This window comes from Mytilus trossulus, chromosome 3 (genome assembly GCF_036588685.1).
Source record: "Mytilus trossulus isolate FHL-02 chromosome 3, PNRI_Mtr1.1.1.hap1, whole genome shotgun sequence".
Taxonomy (NCBI): Eukaryota; Metazoa; Mollusca; class Bivalvia; order Mytilida; family Mytilidae; genus Mytilus; species Mytilus trossulus.
This window is the reverse complement of record NC_086375.1, coordinates 64,132,835-64,160,122: the sequence shown is the minus strand read 5'-3', so window position 1 is coordinate 64,160,122 and position 27,288 is coordinate 64,132,835. Positions and strand designations below refer to the sequence as shown.

The 27,288-nt window shown below is 33.2% G+C and overlaps 1 protein-coding gene across 1 annotated transcript in view; it reads right to left on the bottom strand.

Moving 5' to 3' along the window:
- Positions 1–27,288, bottom strand: part of LOC134710945 (uncharacterized) — a 62,363-nt gene that overhangs the window by 26,601 nt on the left and 8,474 nt on the right. The window contains exon 3 of the mRNA XM_063571364.1: positions 3,872–4,909. Coding sequence (XP_063427434.1) covers positions 3,872–4,909 — 1,038 coding nt within the window. The remainder of the gene's footprint in view (positions 1–3,871; positions 4,910–27,288) is intronic.

Genomic DNA, 27,288 nt, shown 5'->3' with positions numbered 1-27,288 from the left:
AACTGCAATTAGCTGGGCTGTAAATGCCAAAAATAGTCTTGTAAATGTGTATGGGTACAGTCCTTATCAATAAAATTAAAGGTACCAATTTTCTTGCACCAGATGGGCATTTCGAAAATACATGTCTCTTCAGTGATGCTCGTGGCCTAAATATTTGAAATCCAAATTGTGTTTGGAAGAAATCCTAACCTGCCGTCAACACTAGTCAATAAACCTCCAGCTCTTGAAGGAGAAACAATGAGTAAAACAATGGGAAAACACTTAGTTGGTCTTCATGAGGCAAGGAAAGCATTTGTAGCATCAGAATCCTCAGAGAAAATTAGGCGTGCTCTTCGAAAACAGGTTCGTCCCTCAGGTGAGAAATTCAGAAATGGAGATAAGGTATACTTTCTTAGAGACAATCAATGGAAAGGACCTGGTACAGTTATTGTACAGGACAATGTTGTTGTGTTTATAAGATATGGAGGAACTTATATAAGAGTGCACGAATGTAGGATTTTAAGAGATATTGATGAACAAAAAGATAAGAAAAACAAACAACAGGAAAAGAGGGTAACATTGAGAGAAGGTCTAAAAACCTCAAACTTAAACAAGAATAAGGCTGAGCATGAAGTCCTTTATTATGATAGTGATGACGAGGAAGACTCTCATGTCAACAATCAGTCAGATAATGAACATGGTGAAAGTGGTGATGAAGTAAAAGGACATGAATCTGAATTAGAAAGTCAGGCAGGTGACTCTGAAATAGACAGCGATAATCCTGTGAATCAAGGGCATGAATCTTATGAGGAAAGTCGATCAGGAGGTGACTCGGAGCTTGATAATGATAATCATGAAGATACTCCAGTGAGAGAACAGAGCAATGAACAAGCAACTTCAGTACACAGAAGTGTTAAGTTTAAGTCTAATAAAGCATTACTTTTAAAAAAGGACCAGAAATTGAACTTTAAAATGCCAGGTGATGATACTCCATGAGAAGGAGTGGTTCTGAGAATAGCTGGTAAAGCATCATCTAGTAAAAAGAATTGGTACAATGTAGAATATAGCAAACCTGAAGAGCTTAAAGGTAACAAGTTATCAATAGACTTAAGTACAGTTGATGAATTGCAAGTTGTAAAATCTGACACAGATCAGGATACAGAGGATGACGAAGAATCAGAAGAAGCATTATTTAATGAGATTGACTTTTGTGATGCTCGTAAAGCTGAACTTGAAAATTGGAAGAGACATAATGTTTATCAAGAAGTTGAAGACTATGGTCAGTCATATGTATCCACTAGATGGGTATATACTATAAAAGAAGCTGAAAATGAAATACAGGAAAGCAAGACTTGTTGCAAAAGGTTTTGAAGAAGATTGTTTGGATGAAATACAGAAGAACTCTCCTACATGTGACAAACAATCTCTTAAGACTCATTCTTACAATCATAATGCAAAAGAAATGGTCCATCAATTCCATAGACATTAAATTAAAACTGCCTTTCTGCAAGGGGAGAAAATGCAAAGAAAAGTTCATCTTCGTCCACTGAAAGAAGCTAATGCTAATGGAAAACTCTGGCTTTTAGAGAAATGTGTGTATGGTCTTGCAGATGCTTCTTTGAAATGGTATGAAAAGGTTAAGAAAACCTTAAATGAATGTGGAGGTACTGAATCTAAAGTTGATCCAGCAGTATTTTACTGGTATAATTCAAATGGTCTGGCTGATGTTCTTGCAGTTCATGTTGATGATTTTTTGTGGGCAGGTACCAATTTGTTTGAAACTGAGATTATATTGAAAATAAGAGAAAAGTTCAGTGTCGGAAAAGAAGCTTCAGAATCCTTCAAATATTTAGGACTGGGTCTAAGTCATGCAGATGATAAGATAATATTGAGTCAGACAGATTATGTTGAAGTGTTAAAGACAGTCTCAATTGATAGAAAAAGGCCAAGTGATTCTCAGCTTTCATCAGTCGAACAAACTGTTCTTAGATCAAAAGTTGGACAACTGTTGTGGCTTGCAAAACCAATTGTCCTGATATTGCTTTTGACATCGCTATGATAGCATCAAAGTTAAAACAAGTACTATCATTGACTATTGAAGACTTCAAAAAGTGTCTCTTTGTTTCAAGGAACTTGGAGAACATGTAGAACTTTTATTATATACTGATGCTTCTTTTGGTAATCTTTCTGATGGGGGAAGTCAAAGAGGGTTTGTAATAATGCTTCTTGGTGAAAATGGAAAAATCAATCCAATTACATGGCAGTCAAAGAAAATAATAAGGGTTATTTGAAGTACACTAGCTAGTGAAGCTTTAGCTTTAGCCGATGGTATAGATTGTGCTACATCACTAGCTACTTTATATAATGAACTGGTTTTCAATAAATGTACTACAGAAGGAGGTTTCAGTAAGATGTGTGATTGACAATAAGGATCTTTATGAAGCTGTTCATTCTAAGAAAAATGTATCTGAAAAAAGACTGCGACTCGAAATTAGTTGCATCAAGGAGATGATTCAAAAAGGAGAGCTTACGTTCATTGGGTTGAAACAAAAGAGCAGATAGCTAATGTGTTGACCAAGCATGGTGCCAGTGCACAGAACCTTCTATATTGTTTTAAAACTGGACTTGTAAATACCGTTTTCATGAAATAGCTTGACATTGATAATGTGACACCTACAATAGTGATATACATATATTCGAGAACAGTAGTTAAAAAAAAAACAGGAAGAGAGAATTAGTTATAATGTGATCAGCAATATCTACAAAACTTTTATTTTCATTTTATAAACTTTACATCTACTTAAGAAAGAGAAAGGATCAGATTGTTTACTATTTAGTTTAGTAAGTTTAGATATCATAGTTTAATTAGTCTATATAGTCTTTAGTTCTATTTGTATGTATCTTTGTATTTACAGTAACTTGGTGGGTTTAGATTAAAGTTGTACAAAGAACACTTCAGTCATTTATAATGTTTATAGCCAATCAACATTCAGTTTTGTTAAAATCACACTAAGTTTAATTTTGGACCCTTTGGACCTTAATGTAACCCTATTTGAAAACGGGAACAAAAAATTAAGAATCTACATACACAGTTTGATTCGGCATATTAAAGAACCCCAATTATTCAATTTTTGATGAAATCAAACAAAGTTTAATGTTGGCCCCTTTTGGCCCCTAATTCCTAAATCCCAAAATCAATCCCAATCTTCCTTTTGTGGTAATAGACCTTGTGTTCAAATTTCATTGATTTCTATTTACTTATACTTAAGTTATTGTGCGAAAGCCAAGAATAATGCTTATTTGAGCTCTTTTTAGGCCCCTAATTCCTAAACTGTTGAAACAAACACTCCCAAAATCAATCCCAATCTTTCTTTAGTAGTCATAAACCTTGTGTCAAAATTTCATAGATTTCTATTTACTTAAACTAAAGTGATAGTGCGAAAACCATGAAAATGCTTATTTGGGCCCTTTTTGCTCCCTAATTCTTAACTGTTGGAACCAAAACTCCCAAAATCATTCCCAACCTTCCTTTTGTGGTCATAAACCTTGTTTTAAAATTTCATAGATTTCTATTCACTTTTACTAAAGTTAGAGTGCGAAAACTGAAAGTATTCGGACGACGACGACAGAGACAACGATGCCAACGTGATACCAATATACGACCATTTTTTTTAAATATTTTTGCGGTTGTATAAAAACCTGTTCTATTTTTAGATAGATTTCCATGTTGTATGTGCCTTGAATGCGTGTTGCCATCCATCTAATTAGTGTTTAAATTAAAGTTCGGGTTACTGTTTGAGTTAAACTTTGAGTAAGTTTTCGAATTCTAGTCATGCTTAGAATTAAAGTTCTAGTTAGCAAAGTTGGACTTTGACATAAAAATAATTCAAACCTTGTAGAACAACTTTCAATTTCCACCCATTACTACTGATGTTTCCATTGGTAGTAACAATAAAGCCAACATATTGCCCATGATGTGAAACAGCAGCATTGAAAACTAATGCATGTTTATCCTGGATTCCTTCATCAGTTAAGTTATGATGTTGATCCGGTTTGTTAGCTCCATCATTTATATCTCCATGTGGACCTTGTTTTACAACTCCATCATTTATATCTCCATGTGGACCTTGTTTCACAACTCCATCATTTATATCTCCATGTGGACCTTGTTTCACAACTCCATCATTTATATCTCCATGTAGACCTTGTTTTACAACTCCATCATTTATATCTCCATGTGGACCTTGTTTTACAACTCCGTCATTTATATCTCCATGTGGACCTTGTTTCACAACTCCATCATTTATATCTCCATGTGGACCTTGTATCACAACTCCATCATTAATATCTCCATGTGGACCTTGTTTCACAACTCCATCATTTATATCTCCATGTAGACCTTGTTTTACAACTCCATCATTTATATCTCCATGTGGACCTTGTTTTACAACTCCGTCATTTATATCTCCATGTGGACCTTGTTTCACAACTCCATCATTTATATCTCCATGTGGACCTTGTATCACAACTCCATCATTTATATCTCCATGTGGACCTTGTTTCACAACTCCATCATTTATATCTCCATGTGGACCTTGTTTCACAACTCCGTCATTTATATCTCCATGTGGACCTTGTTTCACAACTTCATCTTTTATATCTCCAAGTGGGCCTTGTTTTACAACTTCATTATCTATATCTCCATGTGGAACTTGTTTTACAACTTCATCATTTATATCTCCAAAATTTATATCACCATGTTGGTCAGGTTTACCAACTCTTAATATATCAGCTGTTTTATAAAACCACACTACATATTTAATGTTATCTTGTAAGGACTTCATTGTTTCTTTTCCGTTATCTATTTTTGGCCTCATTAATACTTTTTCACCTTTTTTTTTCAATTCATGTTTATACTCTTTGGGTAATTCTGAAAAATATACAATGAAATGAATTAATTAAGTATGAAATATAAATTTGACTGCTAATGCTTTGCCCTTCACTGGGGGTAAAAAAAAACCAATCATATCATTACCACATCTGAGCATATGGTCTCCAATTAACATTGGAAGGTCCCTACTGGATTGCTACTTTGTCTATGTATAGCTAGAATATATATTTCCTACATAAAAAATAAGTCAAGTATGATTTATGTCAACTTCTAGTACTAAGTGTTCTACAACCAAACTTTCTGCTTCTTAAACTAGTTATCTGACTGCAATCAAAGAATTTATAATCAATTTATGTAGATGAGGTAGAAGAAAATAATGGAACTAATAATTCGTTAGATTTAAAAACTCTAGAAATTTTTTTGACACATCGTTTTTAAAAAAAAAATCCATACCTCAGTCAATCTCTTCAAAAGAAAAAATGAAAAGCAAACATAAGGGAATGGGGCAAAGTCAAAATAAATGGTTCCTTGCATATACATGATATATAGCAATATTTATCAACCATGCTGATAATTTGATTGGATAAATTGATTTCAAATGATGTGGCTTGATGTTTAGAATATTCCAGCAAAACATTTTTGGAAAATCTCCAAGTATTAAAACAAGAGTGCACACTGAAAAGTCTCGCCTTCTTTACTAATCATTGATATTATGTTGATAGTCCTAAGTATAAAGCTTTATTCAAACATAAACTTAACATTAACCAAGATAACTAAACAAAGACCAATGAACCATGAAAATGAAGTCAAGATTCAGATGAACCCTGCCAAGCAGACATGTACAGCTAACATTGCTTCCATACAACAAATATAGTTGACCTATTACTTATAGTTTAAGAAAAATAGACCAAAACACAAAAATTTAACACTGAGCAATGAACCGTGAAAATGAGGTCGAGGTCAAATAAAACCTGCGCAACTGACATGAAGATCATAAAATATTTCCATACAACCAAATATAGTTGACCGATAGCATTTAGTATTAGATAAAAAGACAAAAACTCAAAAACTTAACTTTGACTACTCAACCATGAAAATGAGGTCAAGGTCAGATGTCATCTGCACGCTAGACATGTATACCTAACAATCATTCCATACAACAAATATAGAAGATATATTGCATAAAGTATAAGAAAAACAGACCAAAACACAAAATCTTAACCATAACCACTGAACCATGAAAATGAGGTCAAGGTCAGATGACACCTGCCAGTTGGACATGTACACCTTACAGTCCTTCCATACGCCAAATATACTAGCCCTATTGCTTATAGTATCTGAAATATGGACTCACCGGATCACTATCCCTATGTACAGGTTTCTGCAACAAAAGTTGCAGGCTCGACAAAAAACAAGTATGTTATCAAAGTACATGGATGCCCCACTCAATCATTTTCAATGTTCCATGGACCGTGAAATAGGGTAAAAATCTAATTTGGCATTAAAATTTGAAAGATTATACTATATGAAGTACACCACTAATTCATGGTCCCATTGCTTTCTATGTTAAATTCCTCCTTTTCAAGCAGACACACCTCTTTTATTTTAAGTTCAAATAAAGTGACAGTCATTGCATGTCAAAGCAACACCTTCTGGTGTCCTGTACTGAAAAAATCAACATACCTCACATGGCATATAAGAAAGAACTGGTTCCCAGAACTTCGGATGTACCAAAACAGGTACTTCCCATCTGACAAAAGGCAAAATGTACCCTACTTCTTAAATTTAATGCCATTTTTATTATTATTCAAATTTATCAGTCAAAAATTGTTCTACAATGATCACCAGTCATGCAGCTTTCATTTGATACCAAAATTAATAAAATATTCTAAATATTTTGAAAGTTATGTCCATGCGTAGGAACTATTTTGTGTTAAATATGTACTACTTTCTGGTATGTGCTTTCTGGCCGGGCCTGAATTAGTGGTGTTACACCTATAACAGAACCAAACTTGCTATATTGACTTGAGCATTACTTTTTTTCATTTTATGATCTATTTCAAGCGATAAAAAACATATAAAGCTTTAGTCCAAATACTGTTTTATCAATTTAAAGCTCAAATTGGACTGGTAGTAACATATGGGTTATTCAAAGAAAACTGCATATTGTATATATTACTTGTGGCCAATATACTTTTTTTATTCTCAATATCATTGTTTTATTTATTAATTTCTATTAGGAAAGCTATGCGCTTTCTAATAGTCATATTTTTATCAGATGTTCTTCATTAAATAAAAATATATTAGTCCAAACTTAAGACATAAATGAGAAATTATCCCCCCTTTTTTCTTGAAATTTGAAAAGGGCTTTTTTTTTGTATGAACCATAATTCTGTGGTAAAACAGAGATTAATAAGAGCAATTTATATCCCTCAGCTAGATAATTGCTAAACTGGTTCAAAATTGCATGCACAGTGAGGTTTTAGAATTCTTATATGAGTATATACCATTTGCCTAGATTGTAAAAGGCTATCCATAAGAAAAACAAAAAATCTTGAAAAAATCATAAAATTATTTTGACCAAGAGCTATTCTGTTCCTTATACAAGTCATAAAATACATGTTTTATGGATTTCAATCAGAAAAAATGCAAAAATAAGAACTTGGAGTCAAGTCCTAACTGCATGCATGTTGTATATAGATATAGGAAGATGTGGTGTGAGTGCCAATGAGACAACTCTCCATCCAAATAACAATTTAAAAAGTAAACCATTATAGGTTAAAGTACGGCCTTCAACACGGAGCCTTGGCTCACACGGAACAACAAGCTATAAAGGGCCCCAAAATTACTAGTGTAAAACCATTCAAACGGAAAAACCAACGGTCTAATCTATATAAACAAAACGAGAAACGAGAAACACGTATGTATTACATAAACAAACGACAACTACTGTACATCAGATTCCTGACTTAGGACAGGTGCAAACATTTGCAGCGGGATTAAACGTTTTAATGGATCCAAACCTTCTCCCTTTTTCTGAAACAATAGCATAACATCACAACATACAACCAGATGCTCCGCAGGGCGTAGCTTTATACGACCGCAGAGGTTGAACCCTGAACGGTTGGGGCAAGTATGGACACAACATTCAAGCTGGATTCCGCTCTAAATTTGGATTGTGATTAAATAGTTGACACAGCATAGGTTTCTGACACAGAATGAATGTATTCAAATGAACTTAAAATTTTTGTTTTCTCTTAGAACAATTCACTATGCTGTTGAATATTAATCCTCTCAAAAAAATGTTTGAAGAAATTTTCTTTTTATTTATGAAATTTCAAATGAGAAAAATTGAACCCAATTTTTTAATCACATCCCCCTTTCCCTTATTCCAAAACTAATTTCAATTAAAATATTCTAATGGAGTTTGCAACAATAACTACTCATTTAAATACATCATAAAATATTAAGATGTAAAAAAACTGCTTGTTATCACTGAATGGTAAAGATTATTTAAATTTATCAGTTGGTAGTAAAAAGTGAATATACATTGTATATTGTATATAACAAAGATTTAAGTTGATTCTGGACAAAGAAAGATAACTCCAATTAAAAAAAATTCTTGCAGATATTTCTTGCTTACTATACTGGACAAAGAAAGATAACTCTTAATTAAAAAAAAATTTGCTATTTCACAATATTGTGAAATTAGATATTTCTTGCCATTGCACAATACTGTGCAATTGAAAAGACTTGCTATTGCACAATACTTAATATAATAATTTTAGATCCTGATTTGGACCAACTTGAAAACTGGGCCCATAATCAAAAATCTAAGTACATGTTTAGATTCAGCATATCAAAGAGGCCCAAGAATTTAATTTTTGTTAAAATCAAACTAAGTTTAATTTTGGACCCTTTGCACTTTAATTTAGACCAATTTTAAAACTGGACCAAAAATTAAGAATCTACATACACAGTTAGATTTGGCATATCAAAGAACCCCAATTATTCAATTTTTGATGAAATTAAACAATGTTTAATTTTGGACCCCGATTTGGGCCAACTTGAAAACTGGGCCAATAATCAAAAATCTAAGTACATTTTTAGATTCAGCATTTCAAAGAACCCAAAGATTTCAATTTTTTTTTAAATCAAACTAAGTTTAATTTTGGACCCTTTGGACCTTAATGTAGACCAATTTGAAAACGGGACCAAAAATTAAGAATCTACATACACAGTTAGATTCGGCATATTAAAGAACCCCAATTATTCAATTTTGATGAAATCAAACAAAGTTTAATTTTGGACCCTTTGGGCCCCTTTTTCCTTAACTGTTGGGACCAAAACTCCCAAAATCAATACCAACCTTCCTTTTATAGTCATAAACCTTGTGTTTAAATTTCATAGATTTCTATTTACTTATACTAACGCTATGGTGCGAAAACCAAGAAAAATGCTTATTTGGGTCCCTTTTTGGCCCCTTATTCCTAAACTGTTGGGACCGAAACTCCCAAAATCAATACCAACCTTCCTTTTGTGGTCATAAACATTGTGTTTAAATATCATTGATTTCTATTTACTTTAACTAAAGTTATTGTGCGAAAACCAAGAATAATGCTTATTTGGGCCCTTTTTTGGCCCCTAATTCCTTAACTGTTGAAACCAAAACTCCCAAAATCAATCCCAACCTTTCTTTTGTGGTCATAAACCTTGTGTCAAAATTTCATAGATTTCTATTAACTTAAACTAAAGTTATAGTGCGAAAACCAAGAAAATGCTAATTTGGGCCCTTTTTGGCCCCTAATTCCTAAAATGTTGGGACCAAAACTCCTAAAATCAATACCAGCCTTCCTTTTATGGTCATAAACCTTGTGTTAAAATTTCATAGATTTCTATTCACTTTTACTTAAGTTAGAGTGCGAAAACTAAAAGTATTCGGACGACGACGACGACGACGACGACGACGACGACGCCAACGTGATAGCAATATACGACGAAAATTTTTTCAAAATTTGCGGTCGTATAAAAACATACGATAAAATATCAATTGGCAGACTTAACTCAATCAAAAGGCTAACATAATTGAGTATGCCAATTTAAGAGCTTAAGCAATTTGGTTGACCAAAAAAAGATGATTTAACATGATTACTAACATCATATTTGACTTATTTTCATTGAAATAGGTACAACTTCTAAAAATCAGATTTCTGGTGATTCTCTGTAATAGGAAGTACATCACTAATTCATGGTCCCATTGCTTTCTATGTTTAATTCCTCCTTTTCAAGCAGGCACACCTCTTTTATTTTAAGTTCAAATAAAGTGACAGTCATTGCATGTCAAAGCAACACCTTCTGGTGTCCTGTACTGAAAAAATCAACATACCTCACATGGCATATAAGAAAGAACTGGTTCCCAGAACTTCGGATGTACCAAAACAGGTACTTCCCATCTGACAAAAATGCAAAATGTACCCTACTTTTTAAATTTTATGCCATTTTTTTATTATTCAAATTTATCAGTCAAAAATTGTTCTACAATGATCACCAGTCATGCAGCTTTCATTTGATACCAAAATTAATAAAATATTGTAAATATTTTAAAAGTTATGTCCATGCGTAGGAACTATTTTGTGTTAAATATGTACTACTTTCTGGTATGTGCTTTCTGGCGGGGCCTCAATTAGTGGTGTTACACCTATAGGGAAAATGTGTACTCAGTTTCAAGTTGATTTGACTTCAATTTCATTAAAAACTACCTTGACCAAAAACTTTAACCTGAAACTCACACTTTCATTTTCTATGTTAATATAATGAATTTTGCCCAAATGACTCACACTTAAACATAAACAAAAGTCAATACTGTTAAACAAATATGTCCTTTCTAGAATGAATAGTTCATTAACCTCATTATTGATATGAGTAATGTGTGCGAGTCAAGTAAATTAGGCCGTCTATGAGTGTTAGGAGTGCAAATTTGAAGTTTAAAGACTTGCACTTAAAAAATACAAAAGCCAATATATGGTTCTGTTTTTTTATAAAAGATACTAAACAAGATACAAGATTTCACCCAAAGAGTTAAATCTGAAAGACAAGGAAGTTTTCTTTTAGAACCATTTCTTTAATGTCAGGAGTGCAACAGTTTTAAAGTGACATTTTATTGGACTTACATTTTAAGATAATCTCAGCTCCTAGTGACTTATTTGCATCAAAACATGTTTTATAACTATTTAGGTTAAATGTTTGAGTTATAGTAAATTCTTAAAGGTAAATTTCAAATAGGACTTAAATCCAAAAATTATTCTTTGTCACAAGCAAACATATTTTTAAACTAAATTTTCATATAATTTTCCAATCATGGAAGCTAATTGTCTAAAACTTTGAAGTTTAAAGACTCGCACTTAAAAAATACAAAATTGAATAATGGTTCTGTTTTCTTTTTCAAAAGATACTATACAAGATACAAGATTTCACCCAAAGAGTAGTCTGAAAGACAAGGAAGTTTTCTTTTAGAACCATTTCTTTGATGTCAGGAGTGCAACAGTTTTAAAGTGACATTTTCTTGGACTTACATTTTAAAGATTATCTCAGCTCCTAGTGACTTACAGACTGTAACAGAGAAGTGACCAAACTATTGGTACTCTAACGTTAAAAAGATTGACAATTCTGACGGGAAAATTTTGTTGAGAATTTTTTTTAATATGACAAAATAACGAGCATAACTATTTCTTGCAATGGCACACACATTTTTTTTAGTAAAAATCAGGAAAAAAAAATTTCTCCAAAATATACAATGGTGTTTCAGCAGTGTATAAATGAAAATCGTCCAGAAAACTGCGCTTGCTGTCATTTTGAGGGATCATGCAACATTTCACCTATTACTTATAAACAACATAGGTTCTCAATTACTAAACAAGAGGCCCTCAAGAGCCTGAATTGCTCACCTTAATTTTTTTGGTTAAATCTCTTATCAATGATTATTTTGGCTTTTCAATTTATTTAAATGTTCTTTGAATCGTCCTATTTTCCTCAAAAGCAAAAAAAAATCATTTTCTCCTTTGTTCATACAAGGAAATAAAATATAAAATTTATACTAGACACTCTGAAATTCATTTTGCCTAAGTTTGGCTGAAATTGATACAGCAGTTTCAAAGGAGAAGATTTTTTAAAGTTAGCAAATATGATGAACAAATTGTGAAAAAAGTCTATAAAGGACAATAACCCCTTAAGGGGTCAATTGACAATTTTGGTCATATTAACTTATTTGTAGATCTGTCATAGGTGCATTTTCCCTCCCCACATAATTTTTAGTATTTTCCAGTATTTCATATCTATTTTTCTATATGTTAGATAATTTTAGAATTATATGTTTATTGTCAAAAGTTGGCTTTATTGAGGAATAAAGTTTATTTTTCAGTTTTGTAATTAAATTGTAATTTAATTAAATCACATATGGCTAATTAGAAACATTTGTATATGTCACAAATGTCTTTGAGTATCTTTTTCATAGTAATTGTAAATCTTGTTAATTAGGCAGACACATGTCATTTGATAATTAGAGTTTAATCCTTTAATTGCATTTGATCATAATTTCACTATTCATATTTATACATTTGACATTTTGTATACAAAATCATTATTACTCGCATTAATTTTAAATTTATGTCTCAGCTTGAGTTCTTTTCAGTTTTGGTATAAATAGTTGTAGAAATTTTGATACTTCACTATTAGTCACAGTCACAGTAGGGAAACATCATGTAGGGACAGTAACATCATAGTCACTTGGGTGACCATCCAGTAATGACAGTTAGTGAGTTCCAGGAACAGAGTACCTAAAGTCAAGTAGGAGAAAAGAAGTCAGCTTTACAACTGTAACCAAACAGTTTGCTCTTCAGTATCCAACTGGCGCGGCAACTCAGGATATTCATTAGCTATCAAGGATGTGGTTTCAGACCCAACAACTAGAACAGACTCAAACCTAACTATACAACAACTAAGTCACAGTCACCGTTACAACAGTTAGAAGCGCGAAGGAGTTGGAGTGATCCTGCAGAGTACCGTCTTGTTCCAGTCTTGGTTATTCAACGATCAGTAACAACAGATTGCCTAGCGATCATCTGAAACATTGGAATGCCATCAACCCGACAACAAAGGAAAGACCAACAACTCATCGGATCAAGACCTTCAACCCTGGAGCAAGTTCTAACTTAGGAATATAACTATTTGGACAATTTCATCTTACAAGTGCATTTCGAACAATTCCAGCTAGTGATTATACAACAGTGATTAGACAATTCTTACGAACAGTGACATTTAAATTCTTTAGTGCATTTGTTTTAATTATTTGGAATTATCTTTGGCATATATTGTTATTTATTAAATTGTTAAACGTTTTAGAGTATTAACTTTGCCACTTGTCTGTCGTAAGTCTATTTATGGACTGACCCCCTGTCCCTTGGGTCGAGCATGCACAGTTAGTCCCCCCTAGCAAAAAGCATGCCACACTGGCCCTCGGTGACAGATCTTACTTTGCTGATCAGTTTTGCTGTTTACAGTTTATCTTTATCTATAATAATATTCAAGATAATGACCAAAAACTGCAAAATTTCCTTAAAATTGCCAATTAAGTGGCAGCAACCCAACAATGGGTTGTTTGATTCATCTGAAAATTTAAGGCTGATAGATCTTGACCTAATGAACATATTTAACCCATGTCAGATTTGCTCTAAATGCTTTCGTTTTTGAGATACTGCATTTGACCCCTATGTTCTATTTTAAGTAATGGCGGCCATGTTTTTTGAAGAATCAAAAATTGAAGCACAAACTTTGTGCAGGATAATCTAAGGAACAATCATGCTAAGTTTCATCCAAATCCATTCAGTAGTTTCAGAGGAGAAGATGTTTGAAAAATTGTAAACGACGACAGTCTACTATGACGGACGCCAAGTGATGAGAAAAGCTCACATTTCCTTTTAGGAAAGGTAAGTTAAAAAAGTTCTAAAAGATAATTTCAAATCAGAGTAAACATATTAACTCCCTTATACTTTACAGTCGAATTTGTCTATAGGTTACACAAAGCTGGTTCTTAAAACGTTTGTATCAGGGAAAACATTTTTCTTTTGACTTTTAAAACATGTAGGGAAAACAGATTTCCTAACCAATTACATATAATATTCCGTATTTCTGATTTTTTGTTAGATAACCTAAATTATACGACTTTTTTTTATGTTTTATGACTACGTGAACTTGTGCCATTTATTTTTGCTGGTCTTTAGGAAGACAATTTACAATTGTGCAGTGAACGGAGGCACTTATACATAACCTTATAATTCTGTTTGGAAACAAAAATAAATTCCCAATATATAAATATACATGTATAAATATACATGTATTATACACAGAAAAAGTATAATGGATTTCGAGGCTTTCATGTTCAAGCTTTTGAATTCTACTCTTGTTGAAAGCCTGTGGAGACCTCTACAGTTCCTTAAAACATCAATTATTTATTTGTAAATAGAGTGCCGTCTTCCTGAACATGCTAACACTTAAGTCATATCTTTTCATTTTCATATTTTTTCCCTGTTTGTCTCTGTTGTCTTGATTGTTAGAACGATTAGTGGTATCTAACAATATTTACGAAAACTTTCTGAGAATTATGAATATTTCTTCACTGTCAGATATGGATCATTACCAATGATAAAGTGAAATGCAGACATCACATCTTATAGAGGTGTTTAAATTTCAAATATTTGTCAATATAAACTTAAGATGTAGAGCAATTTTGTCTTCAACATTTCAAATGTTAAAGGGTACATTTGTATTTTTTTACTTCGATTTGAAGGAAATTTATTTCAGTTTTTTCTCTGACAAAGTACAAGCATGTCGGTATTGCAACAATGTATGATTGACATAATCCCGGTGTCATATGGTATTTTGAACCTCATGGTAAAATGGCCCCAGGGTCAAAATACCGCTATGATAAATTGAACTCCCCCATGATAAATTGACTCCCCCCTGTACGGAAAATTGAACCCCCCTGGTTTTTTTCATTTTAGATGATTAATAACACATTTAACATTATATAAAAGCTAATCAAATATTTAAAATCATTAATGCAACAATTCAATGATTGGTTAAAAGAAAAATATTTGCTTGGTATAAGTGCTCTGAAGTCTTAACTTACAAAATTTGTTTCAATAAAAAAACTTCCAGAGCTCCAGATAAGAATTCATAAATTGGGGTTTTTACTCACCATTTTCTTATATAATTGGGTGATAAAGTTTTTTAATTGCATTATCAATTCCAATTCACCCCTCAGGTTAATATCTAAATGGGTTTTTCACCACCAAGCTCCTTAATGTATTGGGTTTTTTCTTCGACACAATATTGAATATTTAGGCAATATCAACCCCAATTTTTTTCCATCTTTCTGTCTTTCTTTAGCTTTTTTATTTGGTTTAGGGTTATGGTTAGGGTTATTTGCTAGCTGTTTTATTTGGTTTATTCACTGAGGAGCAATTGTAGGTTGAATTTGTGTCCCGTTTCAAACCTTTTGCCAGTTTTGTATTTTCTCACAAAAAAGGATATGTGTATTCACAGGCACTCGTCTTATACCTTTATATAATAAATCCTGTGATCAGTGGCTGTGTGCATGGTGTGTGTATTCATTAATTAACCGTAATATGAATAAAAAATTGTATATAAACTCTAATTATACTTGAATGATTTTCTTTTATTCAATTTATATAAATCTGGGTTTAGTTGTCTTTTATTAGAACTTTTGATTTCTGATGCTTTATCATTTCATAATTGATTGGGCCTTTCACTTTTTCCAACTGAATTCTTTTTTGATGAAACCCCGTGTTTATTAGCAATGTTTTCATTATGGTACGCACACACGCCCGTGCGTTCGATGGACGCTTCCTAAAGACACTGGCTGAGTATTGTTATCATTATAACTTTCCCTCAGTTTTCCAAAATAAGCCGAAAACATGCTTCTATTCAATATTTTAACCGGACATTCACTTTCGTTTTAATGCGATGTATGTTATGAAAAATCCCGAGCAATGCGAAAAAAAATATGACTACATGACACACGCTAATTGGACAAATACCGAGAAGATCGAAATATTTACAAAAACACGTGTACCTATTGAGCAACGGAAAACTCAAACAGGGACCCATTTCAGCTACTTAATGCAGGGATCTATTTTTAGAACAACAGGAAATTTCCAATTATAAATATTATAAAAATAGTTTACGCGACGACTGTAAACAGATAAGGGTAAATAACACAAACGGTAGCCAATAAAAGGGTTGAGAACTCATGGTTTTGGCATATAATTGGGTTTTCCGTTGAATTAATTGGGTTGTTGAACCCTTCAATGGACAATTGCATTGGGTTTTCTATTATTTGTATTGCGTGATCACGCAAATACGCAGCTTATCTGGAGCTCTGAACTTCTTAAAGCATTATAACTAAACCATGTACCTTGGACACCTTAATTCTTTGAAATTTGAAATATTTATATAGAATGGAAGACTTAAGTTTTAATTCTCCATGGTAAAAAAAGGGGGAGGGGGTCAAATTACCATGGCTCAGTTAATTTTCAAAACATCTTTCAAGCTACTAAAATAAATACAAACTACTTATTGAAGTATAATAAATATGTTAAGGAGTACACAGTAACTAGATGTTTTAGCATTAAAGGTCTTTCGATGTATAGTATGGGGTTCAATATACCATGGTAGGGGGTTCAAAATAACATGGCAAAATACAATTTTTTAAACATCTTTTCCAGCATGGTAAATACATTCACACTACTATTTGGAGTAAAATAACTATGTAAAGGAGACATAACAGCTAAAATTTTGAAATTCCAGGTCTATATAATAGTATAGTAGGGGATTCAATATACCATGGTAGGGGGTCAAAATACAATGGCAAAGTAAAATTTTCAAAATTTCTATTCAAGCAAGTATTATTACTATGTTAAGAAATAAGAATAGCTATATTTTTTTTTATGACAGGTCCATAGTAAGGGGTTTATATACCACAATTAAGGAGGTCAAAATACCATGGCTAAGTAAAATTTTCAAAACATCTTTTCAAGCAAGTAAAATATATACAAACTACTTATTGGAATATAATTACTATAATGTTAAAGAGTTATAACAGCTGCTTTTTTTTTATCAATACAAGGTCTATAGTAGGGGGCTCAACATATAATGGTTACAGGGGGTCAAAATACCATGTCAAGGTAAAATTTTCACAATATCTTTTCAAGCAAGCAAAATACATACAAACTACTTGTTGGAGTATTATAGCTATGTTGAGGAGTTTATTATGAAAGGCCAAAATTTTTGAAATTTAAGGTCCATAGTATGGTGTTCCAATATACCGCAGGGGGTCAAAATACCATGGCTAAGTAAAATTTAAAAAATATCTTTTCCAGCATGTTAAATGCATACAAACTACTTATTGGAGTATCATAACTATGTAAAGGATTAAGATTATTAGCTGGATTTTTTTTTAATTAAAGGTCTATAGTAGGGGGTTCAATTTACTGCTGGGGGTCAAAATACCATGGAAATGTTTTCCCCTATCTTTTGCAGCATGTGAAATTGTTTCTGTTGCTGGAAAGTAGACAGATATCATCTGCAAAATCTAAATTCTCAAGAAAAGAATTCATGGTCCATCTGATGCCTGTGATTTCATTACCCAATGTTGTTCTCATACACCAATCTATTGCTGTAATGAACATGATGAATAAGATAGTAGAAATTACACACTCTTGTTGTACTCCAGATGTTACTTGGAACCATTCTGACTGTTGACAGTTATGTAATACACAGCATTCATAGTTGTTGTAGAAAGCTTGTATTCAGTTGATTATTTTAATAGGTACACCATATGCCCTAAGGATGACCCATAAGCAACTTCTTTTAATACTGTCAAAGGCTCTACAAAAGTCAATGAAATTTAGGACTAGTTTGTTTTGCCACTCTATACTTTGCTCTTTTATATTTCTGATTGTAAATATATGGTCAATTCATCCTCTACCTGATCTAAACCCAGCCTGCTCTTTCCTCAGAATTTCATCTATAGCATCAACTATTCTGTTTAAAAGTACTCTCAGTAGTATCTTGCTTGGTACTGACAGCAAAGTTATACTACGCCAGTTGTTGCAGTCACTTTGATCTCCTTTCTTGAGTAGTTTGATTATAAGTCCCTTTGCCCAATCATTTGGAATAGTGTCATGCCTCCAGATATGATTAAACAGTCCATGAAACATGGTTGTGCTTGTTTCTATGTCTGCTTTAAGCATTTCAGCTGTTATTGCATCTAAGCCAGGTGACTTCCCATTCTTGAGTCTAAGTATTGCCTTCCTGATCTCATGCCTTGATACTTCCCCAACTGTTCTATAACTGGAACATCTGCCTGGTGTTCAGCATTCAATGTTTCTTTAAAGTGTTCAGTCCATCTCTCCAGTTGTTGACTTTCTGAGGCTAGTGTTTTACCATCCTTGGGCTTACATGGTACACTGGAGCTCACCACTTAGTTCTTTCGTGATTTTATAAACAGTGCTAAGTTCTCCTTTAGAAGCTGCTGTCTCTGCTTCTTTAGCAAGTGTCTCTAGGTTTATTGCCTTATCTGCTTTTGTTTTAGGTTTTACTTCTTTGTCCTTGACTGAATATTCTTTCCTTAGAGTAGTTTGGATTCGTTCTGATTTTGTGCTGTTCAAAATACCATGGCTAAGTAAAATTTTCAAAATATCTTTTCCAGCATGTTTAAGACAAACAAACTACTTTCTTGGAGTATTATTACTATGTTAAGGAGTTAGAATAGCAAGAATTTTTGAAATTCAAGGTGTATAGTAAGGGGTTCAATATACAGCAGGGGGGTAAAAATATGGCTAGGTAAAATTTAAAAAAAATCTTTTCCAGTATGTTCAGTGATCTGGAAGGTTTTTTTCACTATGGGCCCAGGGCCCCTCAAAAATAAATTCAATGGGCCATTTTAAAAAATAATGGGCCATGTTGTAAAATGAGTGGGCCATTTGAATTGACTTCTGTAAAAAAATAAAAAGTATCATTATTTTTTCATGTTTTGGAAAAGAGGTGCTGGTACTTACCTTAATGATTCTAAATAATATCATTATTGTTCCTGTGATTCTGTAATTTCAATGAATATACAATAACTTCTTCCAAAACGGACAACATTAAAGATAACCTTAATTTACAATGTTAAAACTGTTACTGTTGCCTTGGCTTGTTCATGTTCATGTTTTTTTAACATTAAATTTGGGTCTTCGTCGATACCATACTCATTCCAGACGTTGCGTATTAGAGGACATTTCAGGAACGTCCTCTGCACTTCTTGTATTATTATTATTACTTCATCACAATGACAAGAATAACAGTAGAGAGTACCATTAATTGTTAGAACAAAACAATAATTCGATGAAGTCATGTTTACAAAATATCAACACAAGCCAAAGACCAAAAAATGACGAGGACAGTTAAGCGCCTTTTATGGAGACAAAAACTTTATTCATAAAAAGGCTTCAGGGGTTTTCAATCGAAATAATAGCAAGCTAAACTAAATCAAAAGATTATTATTAGAGTTAAATCTCGTCTGTAATAGCCAAATTTCAAAGTAAAGTTGTTTATAAAAAAATTATATCATGAATGATGATAAATTACGTTTTTTGGGTTATCAGTTTAACCGCATGGTTCTATTATTACCATAGGAAAACACCCGAGACGTTAAACCCCCTGGTTCTATTACCATAGGAAAACACCCGAGAGGTCCTAAAATATATAGGTGCTCCTATGATTGGAGGAACATCATACAGTTGTGTACACACACATGGCGGCACGGAACACGATCGGAAATCTATTTGACGATATCTAAACGTTTCGAAACGATGTGAAAAAATATCGTGCGCCACGTGGGCGCTTGCATTTGTCACTCTATGCGCCATTTCTGGTGAATATGTGCTATAGGTGCAGGGCGCACATCCTTCCCGACCACTGATGTTAAATACATACAAACTATTTATAAGAGTATTATTACTATGTTAAGGAATAAGAATAGCTTGGATTTTTGAAGTTCAAAGTCTATAGTAGGAGGTTCAACATACCATGGCAGGGGGGTCAATTTATACCATTTTTTTTTTCCAAATATCTTTTCCAGCATGTTAAATACATACAAACTTCTTATTGGAGTATTATTTCTATGTTAAGGAATTAGAATAGCTTGATTTTTTTTAATTCAATGTCTATAGTAGGGGGTTCAATATACTGCAGGGGGGTCAATTTGAATACCATGGCTAAATAATCTTAACCAGATGCTCTGCAGGGCGCAGCTTTATACGACCGCAGAGGTTGAACCCTGAACGGTTGGGGCAAGTATGGACACAACATTCAAGCTGGATTCAACTCTAATACTTAATATAATAATTTTGGATCCTGATTTGGACCAACTTGAAAACTGGGCCCATAATCAAAAATCTAAGTACATGTTTAGATTCAGCATATCAAAGAGGCCCAAGAATTCAATTTTTTAACTCAAACTTAATTTAATTTTTGACCCTTTGGACTTTAATGTATACCAATTTTAAAACGGGACCAAAAATTAAGAATCTACATACACAGTTAAATTTGGCATCAAAGAACCCCAATTATTTAATTTTTGATGAAATCAAACAAATTTTATTTTGGACCCCGATTTGGACCAACTTGAAAACTGGGCCAATAATAAAAAATCTAAGTACATTTTTAGATTCAGCATATCAAAGAACCCCAAGATTCATTTTTTGTTAAAATCAAACTAAGTTTAATTCTGGACCCTTTGGACCTTAATGTAGACCAATTTGAAAACGGGACCAAAAATTAAGAATCTACATACACAGTTAGATTCTGCATAACAAAGAACCCCAATTATTCAATTTTTGATGAAATCAAACAAAGTTTAATTTTGGACCCTTTGGGCCCTTTATTCCTAAACTGTTGGGACCAAAACTCCCAAAATCAATACCAACCTTCCTTTTATGGTCATAAACCTTGTGTTTAAATTTCATAGAATTCTATATACTAAAACTAAATTTATGGTGCAAACCAAGAAAAATGCTTATTTGGGTCCCTTTTTGGCCCCTACTTCCTAAACTGTTGGAACCAAAACTCCCAAAATCAATCCTAACCTTTCTTTTGTGGTCATAAACCTTGTGTCAAAATTTTATAGATTTCTATTTACTTAAACTAAAGTTATAGTGCGAAAACCAAGAAAATGCTTATTTGGGCCCTTTTTGGCCCCTTATTCCTAAAATGTTGGGACCAAAACTCCCAAAATCAATCCAAACCTTCCTTTTGTGGTAATTAACCTTGTATTTAAACTTCATAGATTTCTATTCATTTTTACTTAAGTTAGAGTGCGAAAACTAAAAGTATTTTGACGACGACCACGCATATGACGACGCCAACGTGATAGCAATATACAAGAATTTTTTTTCAAATTTTACCGTCATATAAAAACATCTTTTCAAGCATGTTTAAAAAATACAAACTGATTATTGGAGTATTATTACTATGTTAAGGAGTTAGAATAGCTTGGATTTTTGAAATTCAAGGTCTATAGTAAGGGGTTCAATATACCGCAGGGTGGTCAAAATACCATGGATTTTTTTTTTCCAAATATCTTTTCCAGCATGTTAAATAAATACAAACTACTTATTGGAGTATTTTAACAAGGGAAAGGAGTTTGAAATGCTTGATTTGTTTTAAATTTGAGGTCTATGGACTCTTGGCTGTTTATAGGTTTAATACCACCATTGATTTCCCCCTATTAGTCTTTGTTAAATTTGCACTTTTCAAAAAATTGTGCAGAATTTATCTTTGTTTCAAATAAAGAAATACTTGGCATGAGTAAAGTTTTATCCTGTCCAGTTCTATAGAAAAAGTTTCACATAACATTTCATTGCATATAAGAAAATAACCATCATTGAAAGTTAACCAATCAAATTTCTCCCCTTATTCTATCTGTGTACAAGGTTTAGTCACCATGTAACCTCAAGATTACAAAATTTTCTATAGAAATCACAAATAAAAAATAATGGTGTTTTGAAATACCCAAGACATATATTTATGACACAGAAATAGTTTTACTGCAATAAAATGTAGGATTAATTACCTACAACGGTCAAATTCAAGGGAATATTTTTTTAGACCTACTTTCGTATGCAACCGGATGTGACGTACCATGATTTGGTGGTATTACACCTATTAGGTGTAATACCACCATTGATTTTCCCCTATTAGTCTTTGTTAAATTCGCACTTTTCAAAAAATTGTGCAGAATTTATCTTTGTTTCAAATAAAGAAATACTTGGCATGAGTAAAGATTTATCCTGTCCAGTTCTATAGAAAAAGTTTCACATAACATTTCATTGCATATAAGAAAATAACCATCATTGAAAGTTAACCAATCAAATGTCTCCCCTTATTCTATCTGTGTACAAGGTTTAGTCACCATGTAACCTCAAGATTACAAAATTTTCTATAGAAATCACAAATAAAAAATAATGGTGTTTTGAAATACCCAAGACATATATTTATGACAGAGAAATAGTTTTACTGCAATAAAATGTAGGATTAATTACCTACAACGGTCAAATTCAAGGGAATATTTTTTTAGACCTACTTTCGTATGCAACCGGATGTGACGTACCATGATTTGGTGGTATTACACCTATATATATTGAAACCCCTACTATCTGACTATAGACCTTAAATTTCAAAAAAACAAGAAATTTTAACTTCTTAACATAGTAATAATACTCCAACAAGTAGTTTGTATGTTTTTAACATACTGGAAAAGATATTTTGAAAATTTTACCTAGCCATGGTATTTTGACCCCCCTGTGGTATATTGAACCCCCTACCATAGACCTTGAATTTCAAAAATTTTAGCTTTTCAAACTCCTTTACATAGTTATAATACTCCAATAAGTAGTTTGTATGTATTTAACATGCTGGAAAAGATAAATTAAAAAACATAATTTCCATGGTATTTTGACCCCCTTAGGATCCTAGACCTTAAATAAAACTAGAATGTGTCCTAAGTACACGGATGCCCCACAGGCACTATCATTTTCCATGTTTCATGGACCGTGAAATTGGGTCAAAAGTCTAATTTGGCTTTAAAATAAGAAAGATCCTATCATAAGCAGCAAGTGTACTAAGTTTCAAGTTGATTGGACTTCAGCTTCATCAAAAACTATCTTGACCAAAAACTTTAACCTGAAACTCCCATTTTCATTTTCTATGTTCAGTTGAACGTTAAATTGGGTCAAAAGTCTAATTTGGCTTTAAAATTAGAAAGATCATATCATAAGGGACATGTGTACTAAGTTTCAAGTTGATTGGACTTCAGCTTCATCAAAAACTATCTTGACCAAAAACTTTAACCTGAAACTCCCATTTTCATTTTCTATGTTCAGTTGAACGTTAAATTGGGGTCAAAAGTCTAATTTGGCTTTAAAATTAGAAAGATCATATCATAAGCAACAAGTGTACTAAGTTTTTAGTTGATTGAATTTCAGCTTCATCAAAAACTACCTTGACCAAAAACTTTAACCTGGGGACGAACGAACGGAGCAACAGACCAGAAAACATAATGCCCCTCTTCTATTGTAGGTGGGGCATAAAAAGTTCTAGCTATGCTAATAGTACTGCAACTGACATCCAAAAAGACTCTTAGTTAACGAGTTTAATGGTCCGGAATAACACACGACTGCAAATTATTTTTAAATGATAGAATCATATCTATATTTTAATTTCCGTCAGGTCGTAAAAAGTTTCTATGGTCACATTTTTCTATTTTATCCGTTTAATGGCATACCTGTCAACCTGTGACGATGAAAATGCAGGTCATGACCTGCATTGAAGAATCAAATCTCAGGTCATAACGCCAAACGAAGTTTTTCGAGCTGAATTTCAGTAATTATGGTACATTTTCTTACAATGTATATCAAAGATACCAAAACATCAATGCATGTTCACTTGGTTCAGTCATTTTAAATCTTATTAATTTTTGTTTCATTGCACTCTTAAAGATTTTTATAAATATGTGTAACTCAGTCTTGTATCCTTTACTTTTTGTTATGATCATCCACTACCATTTAATTTCTAATGTAATTTTAGAAAGTGTTAGGTTAATAGCTATTTTTTTTTTATCATTATTTAGGTTATTAGCTATATTGCCTTTTAATTAAATCGAATCCTGTTCAGCAAATGGAAGTTTTTAACGACCTTGACTGGCTATACAGCCCTTATATATGGAAGTGTTTAACGACCTTGACTGGCTTTTCAGCCCTCGCACGGTCGGCTCGGTGCCCGAAGACGATTGGTGAGCATTTAAATATTTTGTGCCGTGGGTCAGGAACGGGTAGCAAAGGACGCCGAATGGAGGCCGCCATCTTGGTTTTGGTGAGTTGTTTTTGGTTTGTTGACTATTTTGGATTTTACTTCTTCACAACGGCTGCTTTCAGGGCCAGTTTGGTCAGCTTGGCAGCCCGCTAGCCTCGATGATGGAGTACTGGTAGATGAATCGTGGACGTAGTTCTAAAGATGACAGGAAGCGTTATCAGGACCCAAGCCGTGAGGCAGGAAAATGAAGGTCGTATCACCCAACAGCCTAGGATACAGCCCTCGGACGTTAATCGGCATGACACTCCCCATAATAGACAATGGTTTTGGAGGCATGTTAACGCGGGTACGCCAACTACTACGTCTCTCTGTACGGCATGGATTGGTTTCTGTCATCTTAGTAGTATGTCGTTGACCATCTAGCAATAAACCCTCATCGAAGATAGCGGGTAAAGGAGAGCTGACCCAGCACGTCCGTTCAGCTGTAATGACTGAGACGTGACTGAATGGATTAATGAATACAGCCCTTTCATAGGGAAATTAGAATATGATAAAATATAGTAATACAGTAAAAGGGAGTATAAATGTAAAAAATAATTTTCAACTTTTTTTTAAATATTGTATAAAGGTATAAAAATATTGAAAAGTTATTTTTCAATATGTATTTGAATTTTATATTTTTTATGATTTAATCTTTTTCACCCATAAAACGTAAATATAAGGAATAACTTTGAATGGTGACAAATAAGGGGAAGTAACTAGTTGAAATATATTTGTTTATGTTTATAGTGCAATTTATTTACGACCTAAAGCTTAGGTAATTGGTGTTAATGAACAGTGTGTTTGACACTAAAGCTGTCAAATGAAGCCATGCACTTAATGGGTCACTTAATTTGACAGTTTACATAGCTAGATGAACTTCCTGTTCATGGAAAAGTTACGAATTTGCCGGTATTTCTAAGGAATATTACTTATGAAATCAATCTCAAGGCTAAGAAATACGGGTGAAATCGGGTCATTTTCGGAATTCCCGGGTTATTTCAATGACCCGGCGGGTGTCCGGGTGATCCCTCAGAATTGTCAAAATCTCGGGTCACACCCGCAGAAAACGGGTCAGTTGACAGGTATGGGGGTACCCTCAATTTATGGTTTTGGGTAGTTACCTTCAAATTCAAAAATATGTTTTTTGGTTAAATTTCCCGCTATTTTCGTAAATATTTTCTATGCACATATAATCAAGGATCATTGGAATGATGAAGGCATAAATATAATAACATCTCCAAGTAAAACTTACAAACTTAAAGTTGGATGTTTTTTAGATAGAAATTTAACGCTTTTTTCTTTGAAAACGACAAAACCTATGATTCAAAAACAGTGATAGACATTTGAGAGGACAAAACATATTATTGCGATACTGCATGCAAATTTTGTTGGGCATATTCCAAACAATTTTGTCAAAAACTCAAAAATAAAAACATCATTTGTACCTTTTTCAAATACGGAAATTTTCTATCTGTCAGTCAGCTCCACCATTTATTTTTTCCTTCACAATCAGTTTGATAGTTTCGGGTGTGATTATGTAGATTTTGTAGGAGAAGTTAAAAAAAATCAATTTTTAAGTGATTTGAATATATAAAGTAGTTCTTTCCTGTATTTTCTGTAAATAAGTTATATTTTTGTCAATAAAATTTTGACTTTTGATTGATTGATTGTTGGTTGCTTAACGTCCAGTGGCAAATATTTCATGCATCTTCAGGACGAGAACAAGTTAACAATAAAAACAATAGGTAGGTTTTTATCATAATAGAGGTCATTCGGGATGATGGTCGGGAAAATTTAGACTGCCACTGGAAAATGATGGTATATTGGATTGGGACAGAATTTGCCATTGCAACAGGCAACCTACGGACCCCTCAAAGAGTTTTTGCAAGGGTTTTTAACGTGCATAGAACTGGCACTCCCTTTACACGAGGCATCGGATTTAACGTCCCCATTCTGACTGTACTTGACTGCGAACTTGATACATCCCGCACAGCCAAACGGACGTTTCACTTGGTTTTACTGCCGGTCGGGAGAAGACCAATTGACCATATTTCGTTTTCCCAGTCACCCTTTGGGAACTTTTAATTAGAAACAACAGAAATCCATATATGGGATCAAACTGCTTGACATGCATCTTCACAACCTGACACTTTTATATGATCTCACGCTCAGTTTCTTCCTTGTAGTTTGGATATGAAAACAGGGTTTTTGTGTAAAAGAAAATCCTTTAAAAAAAACAGAAAACTACTTTAAACTGAGTCCTCTAAACGTGTTGACAGTCTTTTAAGTTGTGCTTATCAATGTGAGAATTCATTTATCCATGTATAACCAAGTACTTATTGAATTCAACACCCGAGCAATTAAGTAAAACAGTTACTGAAAAATTAGAATTTGAACTTGATGTCAGTTCATTAATAACAATTGTTGGTAATGTGATTTGTTTTTCCATAAGAAAAAGCCTTTCTCATGTAGCACGACCCAATACATATACCGATTACTTTTACCCAAGATTGCATCTGATGCTTGCCAAACTGCCAAACTCCAGAACTAACTAGATATTGTGACACCTTACAATTCAGACACAGTGAGGCCAAGGGATATGAAATATAGAGTTTAGCTCTGAACTCAATATAGGGGATGCCATATCTGCTGCAGGAAAATCAAAGTCTATGTTAAGACTTTCAGAATTACACCAAGGTGTGTCTGAAAATATCAAGGATACATTAAAAGAAGAACAACTACTTCACCCTGCCACCAGTGCTCTTATGAGCTATGTCCTCATTTTGGTATTTCTATAGAAATGATGCCCACATAGCTTCTAAATATATAAAGGAAGATGTGGTATGAGTGCCAATGATACAACACACCATCCAAGTCACAATTTATAAAAGTAAACCATTATACATGTAGGTCACGGTCCGGTTTTCAACACAGAGCCTATGCTCAAA